This window comes from Rattus norvegicus, chromosome 5 (assembly GCF_021556685.1).
Source record: "Rattus norvegicus strain SHRSP/BbbUtx chromosome 5, alternate assembly SHRSP_T2T, whole genome shotgun sequence".
NCBI classification, from domain to species: domain Eukaryota; kingdom Metazoa; phylum Chordata; class Mammalia; order Rodentia; family Muridae; genus Rattus; species Rattus norvegicus.
The window spans coordinates 109,184,860-109,203,780 of record NC_141538.1 but is presented as its reverse complement, the minus strand read 5'-3'; the positions used below and the strand labels follow the sequence as shown (position 1 = coordinate 109,203,780).

The window sequence follows — 18,921 nt, the reverse complement described above, 5'->3', positions numbered from 1 at the left end:
TATGAAGTGTCCTTCCTTAGCTTTTTTGATGACTTTTAGTTGAAAATTGATTTTATTTGATATTAGAATGGCTACTCCAGCTTGCTTCTTCCGACCATTTGCTTGGAAAGTTGTTTTCCAGCCTTTCACTCTGAGGTAGTGTCTGTCTTTGTCTCTGAGGTGTGTTTCCTGTAGGCAGCAGAATGCAGGGTCCTCGTTGCGTATCCAGTTTGTTAATCTATGTCTTTTTATTGGGGAGTTGAGACATTGATGCTGAGAGATATTAAGGAATAGTGATTATTGCTTCCTGTTATATTCATATTTGGATATGAGGTTATGTTTGTGTGCTTTTCTTCTCTTTGTTTTGTTGCCAAGACGATTAGTTTCTTGCTTCTTCTAGGGTATAGCTTGCCTCCTTATGTTGGGCTTTACCATTTCTTATCCTTTGTAGGGCTGGATTTATAGAAAGATATTGTGGAAATTTGGTTTTGTCATAGATTATCTTGGTTTCTCCATCTATGTTAATTGAGAGTTTTGCAGGATTTAGTAACCTGGGCTGGCATTTGTGTTCTCTTAGTGTCTGTATGACATCTATCCAGGATCTTCTGGCCTTCATAGTTTCTGGTGAAAAGTCTGGTGTGATTCTGATAGGTCTGCCTTTATATGTTACTTGAACTTTTTCCCTTACTGCTTTTAATATTCTTTCTTTATTTTGTGAGTATGGTGTTTTGACTATTATGTGTCGGGAGGAATTTCTTTTCTGGTCCAATCTATTTGGAGTTCTGTATGCTTTTTGTATGCTTATGGGTATCTCTTACTTTAGGTTAAGGAAGTTTTCTTCTATGATTTTGTTGAAGCTATTTACTGGTCCTTTGAGCTGGGAGTCTTCACTCTCTTCTATACCTATTATCCTTAGGTTTGATCTTCTCATTGAGTCCTGGATTTCCTGTATGTTTTGGACCAGTAGCTTTTTCTGCTTTACATTATCTTTGACTGTTGAGTCGATGATTTCTATGGAATCTTCTGCTCCTGAGATTCTCTCTTCTATCTCTTGTATTTTGTTGGTGAAGCTTGTATCTATGGCTTCTTGTCTCTTCTTTTGGTTTTTCTATATCCAGGGTTGTTTCCATGTGTTCTTTCTTGATTGCTTCTATTTCCATTTTTAATTCCTTCAACTGTTTGATTGTGTTTTCCTGGAATTCTTTCAGGGATTTTTGTGATTCCTCTCTGTAGGCTTCTACTTGTTTATTTATGTTTTCCTGTATTTCTCTAAGGGAGTTCTTCATGTCTTTCTTCAAGTCCTCCAGCATCATGATCAAATATGATTTTGAAACTAGATCTTGCTTTTCTGGTGTGTTTGGATATTCTGTTTTTGCCTTGCTGGGAGAATTGGGCTCTGATGTTGCCATGTAGTCTTGGTTTCTGTTGCTTGGATTACTGTGTTTGCCTCTCACCATCAGATTATCTCTAGTGTTACTTTGTTCTGCTATTTCTGACAGTGGCTAGACTGTCCTATAAGCCTGTGTGTCAGGGATGCTGTAGACCTGTTTTCCTGTTTTATTTCAGCCAGTTATGGGAACAGAGTGTTCTGCTTTCAGGCGTGTAGTTTTTCCTATCTACAGGTCTTCAGCTGTTCCTGTAGGCCTGTGTCCTGAGTTCACTAGGCAGGTCGCTTGGAGTAGGAAGGATTGTCTTACCTGTGGTCCCGAGGCTCAAGTTTGCTCGTGGGGTGTTGCTTATGAGCTCTCCGCTGGGGCGGCAACCAGGAAGATCTGCACTTCCCTTTCTGGGAGCTTCCGTGCACCAGGGTTCCAGATGGTGTTTGGTGTTTTCCTCTGGAATCAGTAATGTGGGCAGAGTGTAGTCTCTTCTGATTTCCCAGGCCTGTCTGCCTCTCTGAAGGTTTAGCTCTCCCTCCCACGGGATTTGGGTGCCTGTGCTCCTTTTGATTGATAGATTTTAATAACTTCTTCTATTTCTTTAGGCGTTAGGGGTTGTTTAGATGGTTTATCTGATCATGATTTAACTACATTATATTTGTTAGAAAATATATATTTCCTCCAGATTTTCCAATTTTGTTGAATATAGGCTTTTGTAGTAGTATTTGATAATTTTTAAAAATTTCCTCAGATTCTGTTCTTTTGTCTATCTTTTCATTTCTGATTTTGAAAATTTGTATATGATCTCTGTACCCTCTCGTTAGTCTGGCTAAGGGTTTATCTATCTTGTTGATTTTCTCAAAAAACCATCTGTTTTGTTGATTTTTTGTATAGTCCTTTTTGTTTGTATTTGTTTGATTTCAGCCCTGAGTTTGATTATTTCCTGTCTTCTTCCTCTTGTGTGCATTTTCTTATTTTGTTTTAGAGCTTTTAGGAATGCTGTCAAGCTGCTAATGTATGCTCTCAGAGCTACATTGGAGGCACTCAGAGCTATGAGTTTTCCTCTTAGCACTACTTTCATTGAGTACTATGTGTTTGGGTATGTTCTGACTTCATTTTCATTAAATTCTAAAAAGTCTTGAATTTCTTTCTTTATTTCTTCCTTGACCAAATTGTCATTGAGTAGAGCATTGTTCAACTTCCATATACATGTGGGCTTTCTGTTGTTTTTGTCGTTATTAAAGAACAACCTTAGTCCCTGGTGACCTCATAGAATGCATGGAGTATATTAAATCGTTTTGTATTTGTTGAGACCAGTTTTGTGACTGATCATATGGTCCATGTTGGAGGAGGTACCAGGAGGTGCTGAGAAGAAGGTATATTTTTTCTTTTAGGATGAAATGTTCTGTTAATACTATTTGGTTCATAACTTCTGTTAGTTTCTCTCTATCTCTGTTTCATTTCTGTTTCCATGATATCTGTCCATTGATGAAAGTGGAGTGTTGAAATTCTATCTATCTATCTATCTATCTATCTATCTATCTATCTATCTATCTATCTAGTTTTCTTTCCTTCTTTCTCCATTTCACACACACATACAAAAACACAATCACAAATTCACACACACATACACACACAGACACAAAAAATCATTTGTGACAATGGTGCCTTAAGTGGGCTATGAGCCTCTATCTGCATTTTTCTTTGGCATACTGAATTTGTCAAGACTAAGATTTCGTCTCTGTGTATATAGCTACTTTTCCATAATTTTCTTTTTCATTGCATGGAATGTTGTTCTCATTTTATATGTATAATGTGTACATGATCTTGTAGCTACCTGTGTCTCTGACTATTGCTTTCAGTCTTTCTAAAGCAATTCAACACTTTGCTTTTCCTCTCAGAAATCTAATCGGATCTTGCACAATCTTGACTCCATAGCATTTGTCAAAAGAAATCCTTTGTTCTGCAATTCCATCTGGCCTGTATCAACACCACAGTGTCTGCTTGGAGACCCTCATATTCCTTCTTTTCTCTTTGTGTATTTTCACAGGATTGAAAATCTAGCATGATTAGTCCACCTCCAGAAACTGAAGGTTTAGAAACTGCCTTAATTATTTCATTTCCTGAAGCAAACAGCACATTTCCCCCATTTAACAAGTTAAATACCAGTGGTACTATTTGTTAATGATTTTTTTTCTGACTGTCACTGTGGCTTGTACTTTTTCACACACAAATATTGTAAATTTTTGGAGACTTAATTAATAATTAAAATACAAAATGGGGAGATAGCTGGAGTCAGGAAGTTACTTGCAGTAAATGCAGAAATAGCTGATTGGTTTCTCAGAATCCATGTCAAGACTTGTAGAGGAGCACATGCCTATGATCCAAACCCTCAAGCGGAGATACAGACATGTACCAGGAATAATTTACTAGTCAGTTATTTCAAGAGAAGTTGATTTTTAGAAAGTATTTATCTCCTTTACTCTCTCTCTATGCATGTGTAGGGTATGGGTATGTGTTTGTATATGTTTATGTGTATACGTACGTGTGTATGTGTATAAGTAAGAAATATGCACACACACATCTCTCTCTCTCTCTCTCTCTGTGTGTGTGTGTGTGTGTGTGTGTGCGTTATTAGAATGGCTTATAGAACAGGGTTTAACCAATTCAGAAAATGTCTGCCTCGGGGGTTGGGGATTTAGCTCAGTGGTAGAGCGCTTGCCTAGGAAGCGCAAGGCCCTGGGTTCGGTCCCCAGCTCCGAAAAAAAAAAAAAAAAGAAGAAAATGTCTGCCTATGAGTTAAGTTCAAAGAATCCTGTAATGTTGATTGGGTGGTTATTTAGTTGGTATATACTATGTGTCAGATTTCAATAAAATTAAGTTCTAATGCCAGTAAAGGAATAAATTGCTAACAAGGGAAATCACAAAGGTAAACAACAAAAGCACCTTTCATGTACTGACATAGGCTTCCAGCAGAAGGCCTGGCTCGTAGTAGAGGTGAGTCTTCACACCTCAAAGATCCTGACTAAAGCTCTGTCTTCCCATTTTAGATATCCTGATTAGAAGTGAATTTTCTTACTCCAAGTTAAGCAAAACTAGATCACAGGTATGTGCCTACCTTTCGGGCTTTTAGTTAATTCCACATTGATTCAGGATAAACGAACATCACAAACCCATAGGCCAGGCAGTCTGGCTTCAATGGGGAGCCCTTGCTTAAGGAAAAGATCCTGTCAAAGAAAAGGAGGTAAAAACCTGACAATGATTGACATCTAGCCCAAGTATATGCACATGAAATGCAAACACGCACCATCTATGTACAATAGGAACTTTATAATCTAAAACTCATAACAAGCATACATTGCAGTTAATTAAAATAAACTATTTATTATTCATAAAGTATGGAAATTGTCTATACCAACACTAAAACATAAAGTAAATGGTACAATAACACCAGTTTTGAACTCACAATGTACTACAGACCTATAATGATAAACAGAGCATAGGGTTAGGATATGAACAGAAGGTTGTTTGTGGAATAGAATAGAATAGAATAGAATAGAATAGAATAGAATAGAACAGAACAGAACAGAACAGAACAGAACAGAACAGAACAGAACAGAATAGAATAGAATAGAATAGAATAGAATAGAATACCCAGCCACAATTCCTTATACTTACTGAACTCTCATTTGTAAGGAAGAATACAAAAGTACATTCTGGAAATAAAGCACCATCTAGAAAAAAATGATGCTCATCTAATTTGATGGTTGCCTCTAAATGAATGAAAATAGACCAATATTCATCATCCTGTAAAAAACTGAAGTGCCTAGCATCAAGGACCTTCATATATGACTTGATACACTTCAATTGAAAAAAGGAGAAAGCGGTAAATAGGCTTCTACTCATTACAAGTACTTTGGCAACTTGTGCTGGCCTCTGAATATGCATGTGTATATGGAATAGAGAGATGGGTGTCAAGTAAGCTCATCACTCTCTTCTAGCTGTGTTCCTCACAGTGCCTCACACTGGCCTGGTAGCTCACTGATTTAGCTAGGATAGTGGCCAGATCCTTGCATGGAAGAAGAGGGAGTAGAAGAATTTGAACAGACAGAGGCAGTGGATGACTCAGCAAAGCCGTGTTCTTGAACACAACAGAATAGTTACTCATGTGAACTGTGAGTGGCTATGACTGAATTGACATGACCACACCAGACAAAATATCAGCTTGGAAAAGAGAGGCAATTCTACCTCCAGCTGAAGAATGATGGAAAAATATTGGTGCTGGAGGAAAGAGTTTCCAGTATCATCAGGGATGGGGCCCCTGAGAGTGGCTGCCATGCTCCATGAGATGGTGCTGTACCATGCACAACAAGTGATTCAAAGAAGATGGAGCAAAAGTAGAATGATGAGGAGTAAGCAGAGGAGGAAGAAAGAGGAGGAGGAAGAAGAGTAACAAACAGAGAAGTAGAAAGTGGGAAGAGGAAAGGTCCCGGAAATAGAGAAGGAATAGTGTTTCCAAGGGTTGATTTTAGAGTCATTTCACTCCCCTGGTTGGATTTATTCCTAGGACTGGACTATGAGGCTATGAGGAGTGGGTTTAATTCCCAGGTTCTTCTTGTTTTCCCTTTCTGTGTGCCATATAGGCAGACTAGTCATTGTTTTACCTGTTTTGCATTGCTCTACATGACCTCACTAATATTTAGAACCTCAAACAACTAAACTCATTATCGATAAAAGAAGAGAAGTATATGAGATCAAGGAAATGAGGTGCTAAATTAACCCAGGACATATTTGGTCAAAGTGGACTAAGGAATGTTAGGAGTAAGACTCTCTGTTGTCTTCTGCACAGCATGCTGTTTATCCATCCAGAAGAATACTATATGCTAGAGAGAAGTAGGTGAAAATATCTAGGGCTTGTCTAAATACTGTGCAGTGTATATGTCTTTCCGCTCTGATATTTAGAAAGTGTGCATTTGTACAATAGTTACAGTGTAGACTCTAATGTTAAAAATAATTATTAATGTCAAAGAGATAGCAAATTAATCAATACAAAGTGTCTTATAAAGCAAATTTATTTGAATTCAAAATAATTCAATTGCAAATGACAATTAGCTATAGTAAAAATAAAGGAATAAGAGATTTAGCATAAATATCTTAAAAAACATTATAGCATTCTAATAAATAAATGGATGAATAAATAAATAAATGAATGAATGAATGAATAAATAACCAAATGGATGCAGATACAAAATAGTCTAACATATTGAAAATAATTGCTCATAATGTGAGATGCAATGTTGTAGTCCAGGAGAGTCCTCTCCACTTTGTCTCACTACTCATTCCTTCTCTTCACTCAGTTTTGCCAGGAACATATCTGAATAAATCAGGGCTCTCCCGACTTCTACTCTAACCACTTCCCAGGCACAGGGGCTGTGTTTCTTCTGTTTCAGGTACATGGTGATCCTGCCGAAGTATTCCCTCACAGCCAGCCAGGAGGGTTCCTGGGTCAAGGGAACTTCCTGCACTCCAACCTGCTGATTCTGACAGGCTTCAAGATCTTTGAGCTGCTGGTAGAGGTAATTGCAGAATGACAATCGGAGGGTTTCATTCCAAGCAGCACGTGACTCCTCTGATTCGAAGAGGGTCAGGACCTGCTGAGTCAGGGTTTCCAAGACGGAGATGGCTTGAGACTTCTGGATCTGCTGGGCATCCACCTTCTCCAAAGGGAGTTCAAAGTATTGTATGTCCTTCAGGCAGGAGACAGGGGACTGTCGACTCATTTGTTTCAGGACTGTGAGGTTATGAGTGCGAGGCAGGTTACATCCTAGACAGCAGGTTGACCAGTGGCTCATAACTACCAGAATCGTGAGGAATGCACAAACCATAGCCATCGTGGATCTTGCAGATGCTGATGACTCTCTGAGCAGCGTGTTTGAGTCTTCCCCTGTAGGTTCTCTGATAACCCTGCTGTGTGCATCTATCTTAAATAGTGGCAAACACAACTTTCCCCTTTCTGAATGCCCTCCCCTAGCTTCCCAATTCTCTTTTCACTTTCTTTACCTCACTCTCTGCTTGCTTCTGGCAATTTTTTTCTCAAGGATTTGGGTTCCATTATTACTTTCTCTTTCACTGCCACCCTCAGAAAGCTATGCTACATGACTCCTCTTAATATACATTAAATTTGTCATTAACCACTATTCTATAGATATGTAGTCTTTATTAGAAATTTGTACATCTATTGCAAACACAAAACTTTCTCTGTGGTTGTATTTAAAAGGTATTGTAATTCATTTACAATTATTTTTAATTTTATTTATGCCATGTACATAAATATTTGCATCAAAATGTTAAGGGCAGTGCAAAATCTTTCTAAATTAGAAATACTATTGTGGCCTGGCAGCTGCATTGTATAGGCAAAAGGGTATAGGACACCAAGGCCAGCCTTGTCTACAGAGCAAGTTCCAGACGAGTCAGGACTACACAGAGAAACCCTGTCTCTACGGAAATCGTACCGGGATAATGGTATACTTCAAAATTTTATATTGTTTAAAGGCTAAAATAAAGTTATTTTCTTTATATTAATTTTGTTAAAGTAAATATAGCTACGGCTGTAAACTAGCTCTTTATCCAAAGATTTTCATGGCATCCTGAGGGCTGTATGTGGAAAAAGCCTTATGTTCAAGCTTTATAATCATGGTTCAATTTCTGGAACACAAGGTTGCAGAACACAACCAAGACCTGTAAGATGGCCTCTGACCTCCACATTCATAGGGAAGCAATCTGTACCTAGTAAACACTCTCCATGTCTCAGTGTGTGTCTACCTCTCCCTCTCCCTCTCCCTCTCCCTCTCTCTCTCTCTCTCTCTCTCTCTCCCTCTCCCTCTCCCTCCCTCCCCCCTCTCTCTCTTTTTCTCTTACTCTCTCCCTATGCCTCTTTCTCTCCCTATGCCTCCCTCTCACACATACCCACACACAAAGTGACACAAACACACATTTAACAAATTCACTCATCATGCATATGCAGACACAGACCACTCTTATATACAGATGCATAGCAATATGCAAACACACGCACACAATACACTCATAGCCACAACTCACCTACACACACATACAAAGATAAGCATTCACATACACAAATGAACACACAATCACATGCATAAAAAATATACAGACAGACAAAAATGGACATTTTTACATAATTATGCTCACACATACAACACTGAGACATGAATACAGATGTACACACATATACGTACCCACACACACATCAATACACACACAGACTTACCCAGGTACACATATATATTCCCACAATACTTGTATACACACACACACACACACACACACACATTACCTCTCTCATATAAGACAGGTTTCAATACATGAACACACACTAAACAAACAAAAACCATACGCCTACACATGTACAGTTTTCCCCATATACACTTGCAATCATTCAAACATAAATACTCTCAGAAGCACAGACACATACACACATGAACTAATTCCCAAAAATTCTCACAAACATTCACAAACATTGCCTACATGCACATGCATAACTTATACAAACTCACACATATACATACTCAAATATAGACAAATGCATACACACATCCAGGCCCAACATTTAATTATACATAAACACAGCGAGTGACATATAGGCACATAGACTCATTCAGACACATAAACTCATACAGACAAATATAGACACATACATGCATAAGACATTCCCACACATACATGAGAGGAAAAAGATATTTAAAATCTGAAAGCTTAAATTTTCATTCATTTTTCTCATAACTTTAGACTATTAACACCAAGGGTTTCTGAATTCATTGCACAGTGGGAAGACCATGAGTCTCAAAAATTTACTCATTACATGGTCTCCAAGAGGCAGACAGGAAAAGTTTGTAATTAGGAAGCAGCCCCCTAACCTTCCTCCAGCAAAGCCTCACTGCCTAATAGACTACTAATCTGAAATAATCAATGGGTTTTCATTAATAAAGTTTATTCCTGGAGGATTTGAGGGGTATCCCGTGAACACTGCTTTACTGAGTACCAACCTCCAACAAGGTGAAGTCCAGTAACATTTTGCATCCAAACTAAAACATATGGGTAAATATCTGAAATTTGTGTTTCAAATGCTTGAAAGCTCCCACTCTATGCCAGGAGTGCTATTAAATTCAAACAAATCAACAGGCAATGTTTATCATTAAGCTCAGGATATTTTAGGATCAGTCAGTACCTTACAAAATATTCTTGTCAAATTACAGTAGAAGGCGTTTTAGATTACGTACACCTCCTCACAGCAATAAGGGGTTTGAATAGTCATTTCTTTGTATTTGCAGACTTCAAAGTCTGTCCATTCATTTTCAAAGTTAGAAATGATTGAATTTATTTAGTGGTGACAATAAGTGTTCTATGTATGCTTTTATATATTTAAAAAGGCCATCTTTGTAGGACAATAATAGAATCAATCCTTCCCCTCTGGGGAAAAAATGTATCTAACTGGAATATTTGCTTTTGTGATATTGAAAGGCTTAGATTTTTCTACTCTCAGGGTATGCACTGTCAGACACTTGGGAACCATGTCCCCTCATCTCTCTATGTCTGCTAAGGCTGATAATGGTTTCCTTGGCTTTGCAGACTTTCTCAGTGCCCTTCCATGCCCAGAGTCTCCATAGCCTTCTAATGGCCCTGTTCAGATCCTTAAACCAGGTAGTCTGTTTTGCTATCATTCCTGTGGATCCACATAGCCAAGTGAAGGATAATTTTCAAATGATTAGATGGATGAAGGAAATGTAGGAACCCAGTAAGTATGTGCATAGGGCTAATATAGAGAGAACAGGATCCCTTAGCCTGTGTCTCTGTCTGACAGTCCATTGCTCTTTCTCAGAGACACAGCATGCACAAACCACACATGACAGGTATACCCGTGCACAAGCACATGCAGAGTTATTTGATACATTTACTAAGTGTTCATTGCACTTTAAGAGATATTTCAGCCTTAGTTCTGTTTTTTTACTTTAAGTAGAAAGGATGCCCATGAATCCTTGTACTAATGGAACTAGGCAGTGATTGAGCAGAAACTTCATAGCACAAAGTCTCTTCAGGAGGGAGACCCAGATGTTGCTTTCCTCTTTATTCCCACAGGTGACTCATTACAGACAAAAAGATTTCCTTGATATCTCTCTCTCCAAAACAAATGCCTCTGTGTCACATGGCTGTACTTCATTAGTCCCTCAACAACAGGACCGTGAGGACAGTCCATTTCTGCCCACAAGTGGGGTCTGCAGACTTCTTCAACTTCTATTAAGCTGAAAATCAAGGCTGGATTATTTTTGGTGTAGATGTGTGTAGGCAGATAACAGGAACCCCTGTGGACTTTTGGCGTTTGAGCTGAGGTGAAAGACAGAGTTGAGCATAGGCTATAAACCAAATGGCCTTTGGTCTTATAACCTTACATTTATGCTTTATTAAAATTTGGTTTCACTGAACTTAGAATGGCACCCCCACTGAAGGAATTAGAGAAAGGATTGAAAAAGTTGAAGGTGCTTCCACAAAAAAATGCCAAACAACCAGAATCTCCAAAGACTAACCCACCACCCAAAGATTATATATGGACAGAACCTTGGCTCCAACTACATATGAGGAAGAGGATGACCATGTTGGGCACCAGTGGAAGGACAAGCCCTTGGTCTTGCCAAGGTTAGAACCCCAGTGCAGGGTAATGTGGGGGGGGGGCTGGTATGGGTGGAGGGTGGAGAGGGGAATACCCTTATAGAAGAATGGGCGGGGGAGGTGAAAGGGAGCTTATAGACAGGAAAACAGGAAAGGGAATAATATTTGAAATGTAAATAATGAAATATCCCATTTAAAACGGATTTTTGGTTTTTTTCTTAAACATCTGTGCTTTACTGACTGCTATAGCATCATTTTATAAATATCTGTACTTTGTGAAATTCTGTATCTGTATACTTAAGTGCTCATGCTTTATTAAAACCTGGGAACTTGTCTCTTCATTATTGTCCTGTACCTGAGTAAGCACTGAAAACTGTATTTCCTGTTACTGCTCTTTGGTCCAATAACAACTTAATCCTGCCTATTCATGCTTAAAGCAGCCCTGGGGAAAATTGACAATGTCACACTCACTATTTGTGTTTATATAAGTGCCAATATCTGATGGTGAACACATAGTGTTTAGCATCAGGGAATTAAGTGAAAGTCTTTGTCAAAGCGCTCCTTTCTATGTCAATTAAGCCAGGAGACTCTCACAGGCCAGGCAAGAGGCTCAGAAGTAGTGATCTCCTTCTGAACAAGAGAGAAAAGAGAAAGGAAAGAAGTCATACAGATAACACACACACACACACACACACAACACACACACACAACACACACAAACATACACTGAGTGAATACAAATCAGCTATACCACCTGTTTCGTTTTTTCATTTCTTATATCTTTTTGAAAAAAGTACTCTATGTTAAAAAGAATTACTTCTTACATAAAACATGACAAAAACGCTGGAGTTACAGAAAAGTATCAAAAACAAGTTCAAAGCAATGTTGCATAGTGTAGTCACATTAGAATGTTCAAAGAAACAATATTTTCATGGCCTTGCCTTATCAAAGGGCACATTTGTGGTTTCATGATGGCACATTTTAAATCCATTTTAAAATGGATTTGTCCCAATACTCTTTTTTAATGTAATCTTAAAAGCTCATTGTATTTCTAATTTTGTGTTTCTTATTACTTATGAGGAGTAGGCACATTCTATAGTTGATGCTAAGTTTATTACATCTTTCTAGCACAACAAGTTAATGATCTCTTAAAACATTCTTCATGCAGTTCCCACATGTTCTGGAAGCAGAGTCCTGCTGATGGACCAGATCAAAAACAGTCCACACCCCAGCTACATCTCAACTTCCCAGGTGTTCTGACACTGCCAGGTGTCAGGGGAGACCCTCTAATCCTGACCCAAAACCAGACATAGTGACATAGTAGGACACCTGTGACCCTGGATTCTGAGCCAGAAACCAGCAAGCCTTCTGGTTTCAACCATGCCAGGATCAGAGAAACTGTGCTGGGCCTGATCCCACAGAAGCCACACCACAGGTATAGCTCCACTCACGAGGTATCGTGACATATCCAGGATGGCAAGATGACAGAGTCCCAGATCAAAGGTTCAAAGGAAAGTTCCAGTTAGAGACACGGAGGACAATAATACCAGAGATAACCAATGGCAAGAGGCAAGCTTAAGAGCATAAGCAACAGAAAGCAGTTTGACTTGGCAAAAACAGAACCAGAGTGTACCACCAAAGCCAGGATTCCCCAGCAATCCTATACAGCAAGATTCAGATCTTAATTCTCATTCCAAGAAGAAGATAGGGAACTTTAACAAGGACATAAATAACTACTTTAAAGAAATATTCAAGAGCATAATTAAACAAGTAAAGGCCCTTATAGGGGAAACTTATAAATTCCCTTCAAGAAATACAGGTGAAGAAATTGAACTAATCTGTCTAGGATATAAAAATGGAACTAGAGTAATTTAAGAAAAGGTAAAGAGAGACAATCCTAGAGATGGAAAACTTAGGAAAGACAACAGGAGTCACAGATGCAAGCATTATGTTTAGAATAGAAGACATAGAAGAGAGAATCTCAGCCTCAGAATATGGAAGATGTCAACACAACAGCCAAGGAACACACAAAAATCAAAAAGCTCCGATCTGAAAGAATTTAGGAAATTGAGGATACAATGAAAGGACTGAACCCGAGTATAATAGGTATAGAAGAGAGTGAAGGTTCCCAACTTCAAGGGCCAAAAAATGATTTCAAGAAAATTATGGGGCCCCAGACACCGCCGAAACCTGAAGGGACCGGATCAACAGTTCTCTGCACCCTAACCCGTGGGAGGGAGAGCTAAACCTTCAGAGAGGCAGACATGCCTGGGAAGCCAGAAGAGACTACACTCTGCCCACATGTCTGGCTCCAGAGGAAAACACCTAATGGCATCTGGGACCCTGGTGCACGGGGACTCCCGGAAAAGGCAGAGAAGAACCTGCTGGATGCCGCCCTCACGGAGAGCTCATAAGCAACATCCCACGAGCAAAATTGAGCCTTGGGACCACAGGGAAGACCAACTTTTCGGCTCCAAGTGACCTGCCTGGTGAACTCAGGACACAGGCCCACAGGAACAGCTGAAGACCTGTAGATAGGAAAAACTACACGCCCCAAAGCAGAACACTCTGTTCCCATAACTGGCTAAAAGAAAACAGGAAAACAGGTTTACAGCACTCCTGACACACAGGCCTATAGGACAGTCGAGCCACTGTCAGAAATAGCAGAACAAAGTAACACGAGAGATAATCTGATGGTGAGAGGCAAGCGCAGGAACCCAAGCAACAGAAACCAAGACTACATGGCACCATTGGAGCCCAATTCTCCCATCAGAGCAAACACTGAATATCCAAACACACCAGAAAAGCAAGATCTAGATTTAAAATCATATTTGATCATGATGCTGGAGAACTTCAAGGAAGACCTGAAGAACTCCCTTAGAGTAATGCAGGAAAACATAAATAAACAAGTAGAAGCGTATAGAGAGGAATCACAAAAATCCCTGAAAGAACACCAGGAAAACACAATGAAACAGGTGAAGGAATTAAAAATGGAAATAGAAGCAAAAAAGAAAGCACAAAGGGAGACAACCCTGGATATAGAAAACCAAAGGAAGAGACAAGGAGCTGTAGATATAAGCATCACCCACAGAATACAAGAGATTGAAGAGAGAATCTCAGGAGCAGAAGATTCCATAGAAATCATCGACACAACTGTCAAAGGTAATGTAAAACGGAAAAAGCTACTGGTCCAAAACATACAGGAAATCCAGGACTCAATGAGAAGATCAAACCTAAGGATAATAGGTATAGAAGAGAGTGAAGACTCCAAGCTCAAAGGACCAGTAAATATCTTCAACAAAATCATTAAAGAAAACTTCCGTCCGTGGGGGAGGGCCCAGGAGCTGCAGGACCCCTGTGCCTGAGACACCAACAGAACCAGAAGGAAAAGGACCGGATAAACAGTTCTCTGCACCCAAATCCCGTGGGAGGGAGAGCTGAACCTTCAGAGAGGCAGACAAGCCTGGGAAACCAGAAGAGACTGCTCTCTGCACACACATCTCGGACGCCAGAGGAAAAAGCCAAAGACCATCTGGAACCCTGTTGCACTGAAGCTCCCGGAAGGGGCGGCACAGGTCTTCCTGGTTGCTGCCGCTGCAGAGAGCCCCTGGGCAGCACCCCAGGAGCGAACCTGAGCCTCGGGACCACAGGTAAGACCAAATTTTCTGCTGCAAGAAAGCTGCCTGGTGAACTCAAGACACAGGGCCACAGGAACAGCTGAAGACCTGTAGAGAGGAAAAACCACACGCCGGAAAGCAGAACACTCTGTCCCCATAACTGACTGAAAGAGAGGAAAACAGGTCTACAGCACTCCTGACACACAGGCTTATAGGACAGTCTAGCCACTGTCAGAAATAGCAGAACAAAGTAACACTAGAGATAATCTGATGGCGAGAGGCAAGCGCAGGAACCCAAGCAACAGAAACCAAGACTACATGGCACCATCGGAGCTCAATTCTCCCATCAAAACAAACATGGGATATCCAAACACACCAGAAAAGCAAGATCTAGTTCCAAAATCATTTTTGATCATGATGCTGGAGGACTTCAAGAAAGACATGAAGAACTCCCTTAGAGAACAAGTAGAAGCCTACAGAGAGGAATCGCAAAAATGCCTGAAAGAATCGCAAAAGTCCCTGAAAGAATTGCAGGAAAACATGAATAAACAAGTAGAAGCCCATAGAGAGGAGACACAAAAATCCCTGAAAGAATTCCAGGAAAACATAAATAAACAAGTAGAAGCCCATAGAGAGGAGACACAAAAATCCCTGAAAGAATTCCAGGAAAACACAATCAAACAGTTGAAGGAATTAAAAATGGAAATAGAAGCAATCAAGAAAGAACACATGGAAACAACCCTGGATATAGAAAACCAAAAGAAGAGACAAGGAGCTGTAGATACAAGCTTCACCAACAGAATACAAGAGATGGAAGAGAGAATCTCAGGAGCAGAAGATTCCATAGAAATCATTGACTCAACTGTCAAAGATAATGTAAAGCGGAAAAAGCTACTGGTCCAAAACATACAGGAAATCCAGGACTCAATGAGAAGATCAAACCTAAGGATAATAGGTATAGAAGAGAGTGAAGACTCCCAGCTCAAAGGACCAGTAAATATCTTCAACAAAATCATAGAAGAAAACTTCCCTAACCTAAAAAAAGAGACACCCATAGACATACAAGAAGCCTACAGAATTCCAAATAGATTGGACCAGAAAAGAAACACCTCCCGTCACATAATTGTCAAAACACCAAACGCACAAAATAAAGAAAGAATATTAAAAGCAGTAAGGGAAAAAGGTCAAGTAACATATAAAGGCAGACCTATCAGAATCACACCAGACTTCTCTCCAGAAACTATGAAGGCCAGAAGATCCTGGACTGATGTCATACAGACCCTAAGAGAACACAAATGCCAGCCCAGGTTACTGTATCCAGCAAAACTCTCAATTAAAATTGATGGAGAAACCAAGATATTCCATGACAAAACCAAATTTACACAATATCTTTCTACAAATCCAGCACTACAAAGGATAATAAATGGTAAAGCCCAACATAAGGAGGCAAGATATACCCTAGAAGAAGCAAGAAACTAATCGTCTTGGCAACAAAACAAAGAGAATGAAAGCACACAAACATAACCTCACATCCAAATATGAATATAAAGGGAAACAATAATCACTATTCCTTAATATCTCTCAATATCAATGGCCTCAACTCCCCAATAAAAAGACATAGATTAACAAACTGGATACGCAACGAGGACCCTGCATTCTGCTGCCTACAGGAAACACACCTCAGAGACAAAGACAGACACTACCTCAGAGTGAAAGGCTGGAAAACAACTTTCCAAGCAAATGGTCGGAAGAAGCAAGCTGGAGTAGCCATTCTAATATCAAATAAAATCAATTTTCAACTAAAAGTCATCAAAAAAGCTAAGGAAGGACACTTCATATTCATCAAAGGAAAATCCACCAAGATGAACTCTCAATCCTAAATATCTATGCCCCAAATGCAAGGGCACCTACATACGTAAAAGAAACCTTACTAAAGCTCAAAACACACATTGCACCTCACACAATAATAGTGGGAGATTTCAACACCCCACTCTCATCAATGGACAGATCATGGAAACAGAAATTAAACAGTGATGTCGACAGACTAAGAGAAGTCATGAGCCAAATGGACTTAACGGATATTTATAGAACATTCTATCCTAAAGCAAAAGGATATACCTTCTTCTCAGCTCCTCATGGTACTTTCTCCAAAATTGACCATATAATTGGTCAAAAAACGGGCCTCAACAGGTACAGAAAGATAGAAATAATCCCATGCGTGCTATCAGACCACCACGGCCTAAAACTGGTCTTCAATAACAATAAGGGAAGAATGCCCACATATACGTGGAAATTGAACAATGCTCTACTCAATGATAACCTGGTCAAGGAAGAAATAAAGAAAGAAATTAAAAACTTTTTAGAATTTAATGAAAATGAAGATACAACATACCCAAACTTATGGGACACAATGAAAGCTGTGCTAAGAGGAAAACTCATAGCGCTGAGTGCCTGCAGAAAGAAACAGGAAAGAGCATATGTCAGCAGCTTGACAGTACACCTAAAAGCTCTAGAACAAAAAGAAGCAAATACACCCAGGAGGAGTAGAAGGCAGGAAATAATCAAACTCAGAGCTGAAATCGACCAAGTAGAAACAAAAAGGACCATAGAAAGAATCAACAGAAACAAAAGTTGGTTCTTTGAGAAAATCAACAAGATAGATAAACCTTTAGCCAGACTAACGAGAGGACACAGAGAGTGCGTCCAAATTAACAAAATCAGAAATGAAAAGGGAGACATTTTTTGAAATTCAAAAAATCATCAGATCTTACTATAAAAACCTATATTCAGCAAAACTTGAAAATCTTCAGGAAATGGACAATTTCCTAGACAGATACCAGGTATCGAAGTTAAATCAGGAACAGATAAACCAGTTAAACAACCCCATAACTCCTAAGGAAATAGAAGCAGTCATTAAAGGTCTCCCAACAAAAAAGAGCTCAGGTTCTGACGGGTTTAGTGCAGAATTCTATCAAACCTTCTCAGAAGACCTCATACCAATATTATCCAAACTATTCCACAAAATTGAAACAGATGGAGCACTACCGAATTCCTTCTATGAAGCCACAATTACTCTTATACCTAAACCACACAAAGACACAACAAAGAAAGAGAACTTCAGACTAATTTCCCTTATGAATATCGACGCAAAAATACTCAATAAAATTCTGGCAAACCGAATCCAAGTGCACATCAAAACAATCATCCACCATGATCAAATAGGCTTCATCCCAGGCATGCAGGGATGGTTTAATATAAGGAAAACCATCAACGTGATCCATTATATAAACAAACTGAAAGAACAGAACCACATGATCATTTCATTAGATGCTGAGAAAGCATTTGACAAAATTCAACACCCCTTCATGATAAAAGGCCTGGAAAGAATAGGAATTCAAGGCCCATACCTAAACATAGTAAAAGCCATATACAGCAAACCAGTTGCTAACATTAAACTAAATGGAGAGAAACTTGAAGCAATCCCACTAAAATCAGGGACTAGACAAGGCTGCCCACTCTCTCCCTACTTATTCAATATAGTTCTTGAAGTTCTAGCCAGAGCAACCAGACAGCAAAAGGAGATCAAGGGGATACAGATCGGAAAAGAAGAAGTCAAAATATCACGATTTGCAGATGACATGATAGTATATTTAAGTGATCCCAAAAGTTCCACCAGAGAACTACTAAAGCTGATAAACAACTTCAGCAAAGTGGCTGGGTATAAAATTAACTCAAATAAATCAGTTGCCTTCCTCTATACAAAAGAGAAACAAGCCGAGAAATAAATTAGAGAAACGACAACCTTCATAATAGACCCAAATAATATAAAGTACCTCGGTGTGACTTTAACCAAGCAAGTAAAAGATCTGTGCAGTAAGAACTTCAAGACACTGAGGAAAGAAATTGAAGAAGACCTCAGAAGATGGAAAGATCTCCCATGCTCATGGATTGGCAGGATTAATATAGTAAAAATGGCCATTTTACCAAAAGCAATCTACAGATTCAATGCAATCCCCATCAAAATACCAATCCAATTCTTCAAAGAGTTAGACAGAACAATTTGCAAATTCATCTGGAATAACAAAAAACCCAGGATAGCTAAAACTATCCTCAACAATAAAAGGACTTCAGGGGGAATAACTATCCCTGAACTCAAGCAGTATTACAGAGCAATAGTGATAAAAACTGCATGGTATTGGTACAGAGACAGACAGATAGACCAATGGAATAGAATTGAAGACCCAGAAATGAACCCACACACC

The 18,921-nt window shown here is 39.3% G+C and overlaps 1 protein-coding gene across 1 annotated transcript; it reads right to left on the bottom strand.

Moving 5' to 3' along the window:
- Window positions 1-6,694: 6,694 nt before the first annotated feature.
- On the bottom strand, window positions 6,695-7,249 carry LOC120103163 (interferon alpha-12-like). Its single transcript, XM_087551631.1, has one exon. It carries the CDS (start codon window positions 7,247-7,249, stop codon window positions 6,695-6,697), a length of 555 nt encoding a protein of 184 aa, XP_087407757.1.
- Window positions 7,250-18,921: the final 11,672 nt, after the last annotated feature.

Excerpts from the sequence above, each read along its gene's own strand:
- LOC120103163 (XM_087551631.1), bottom strand. The coding sequence starts at position 7,249 with ATGGCTATGGTTTGTGCATTCCTCACGATTCTGGTAGTTATGAGCCAC.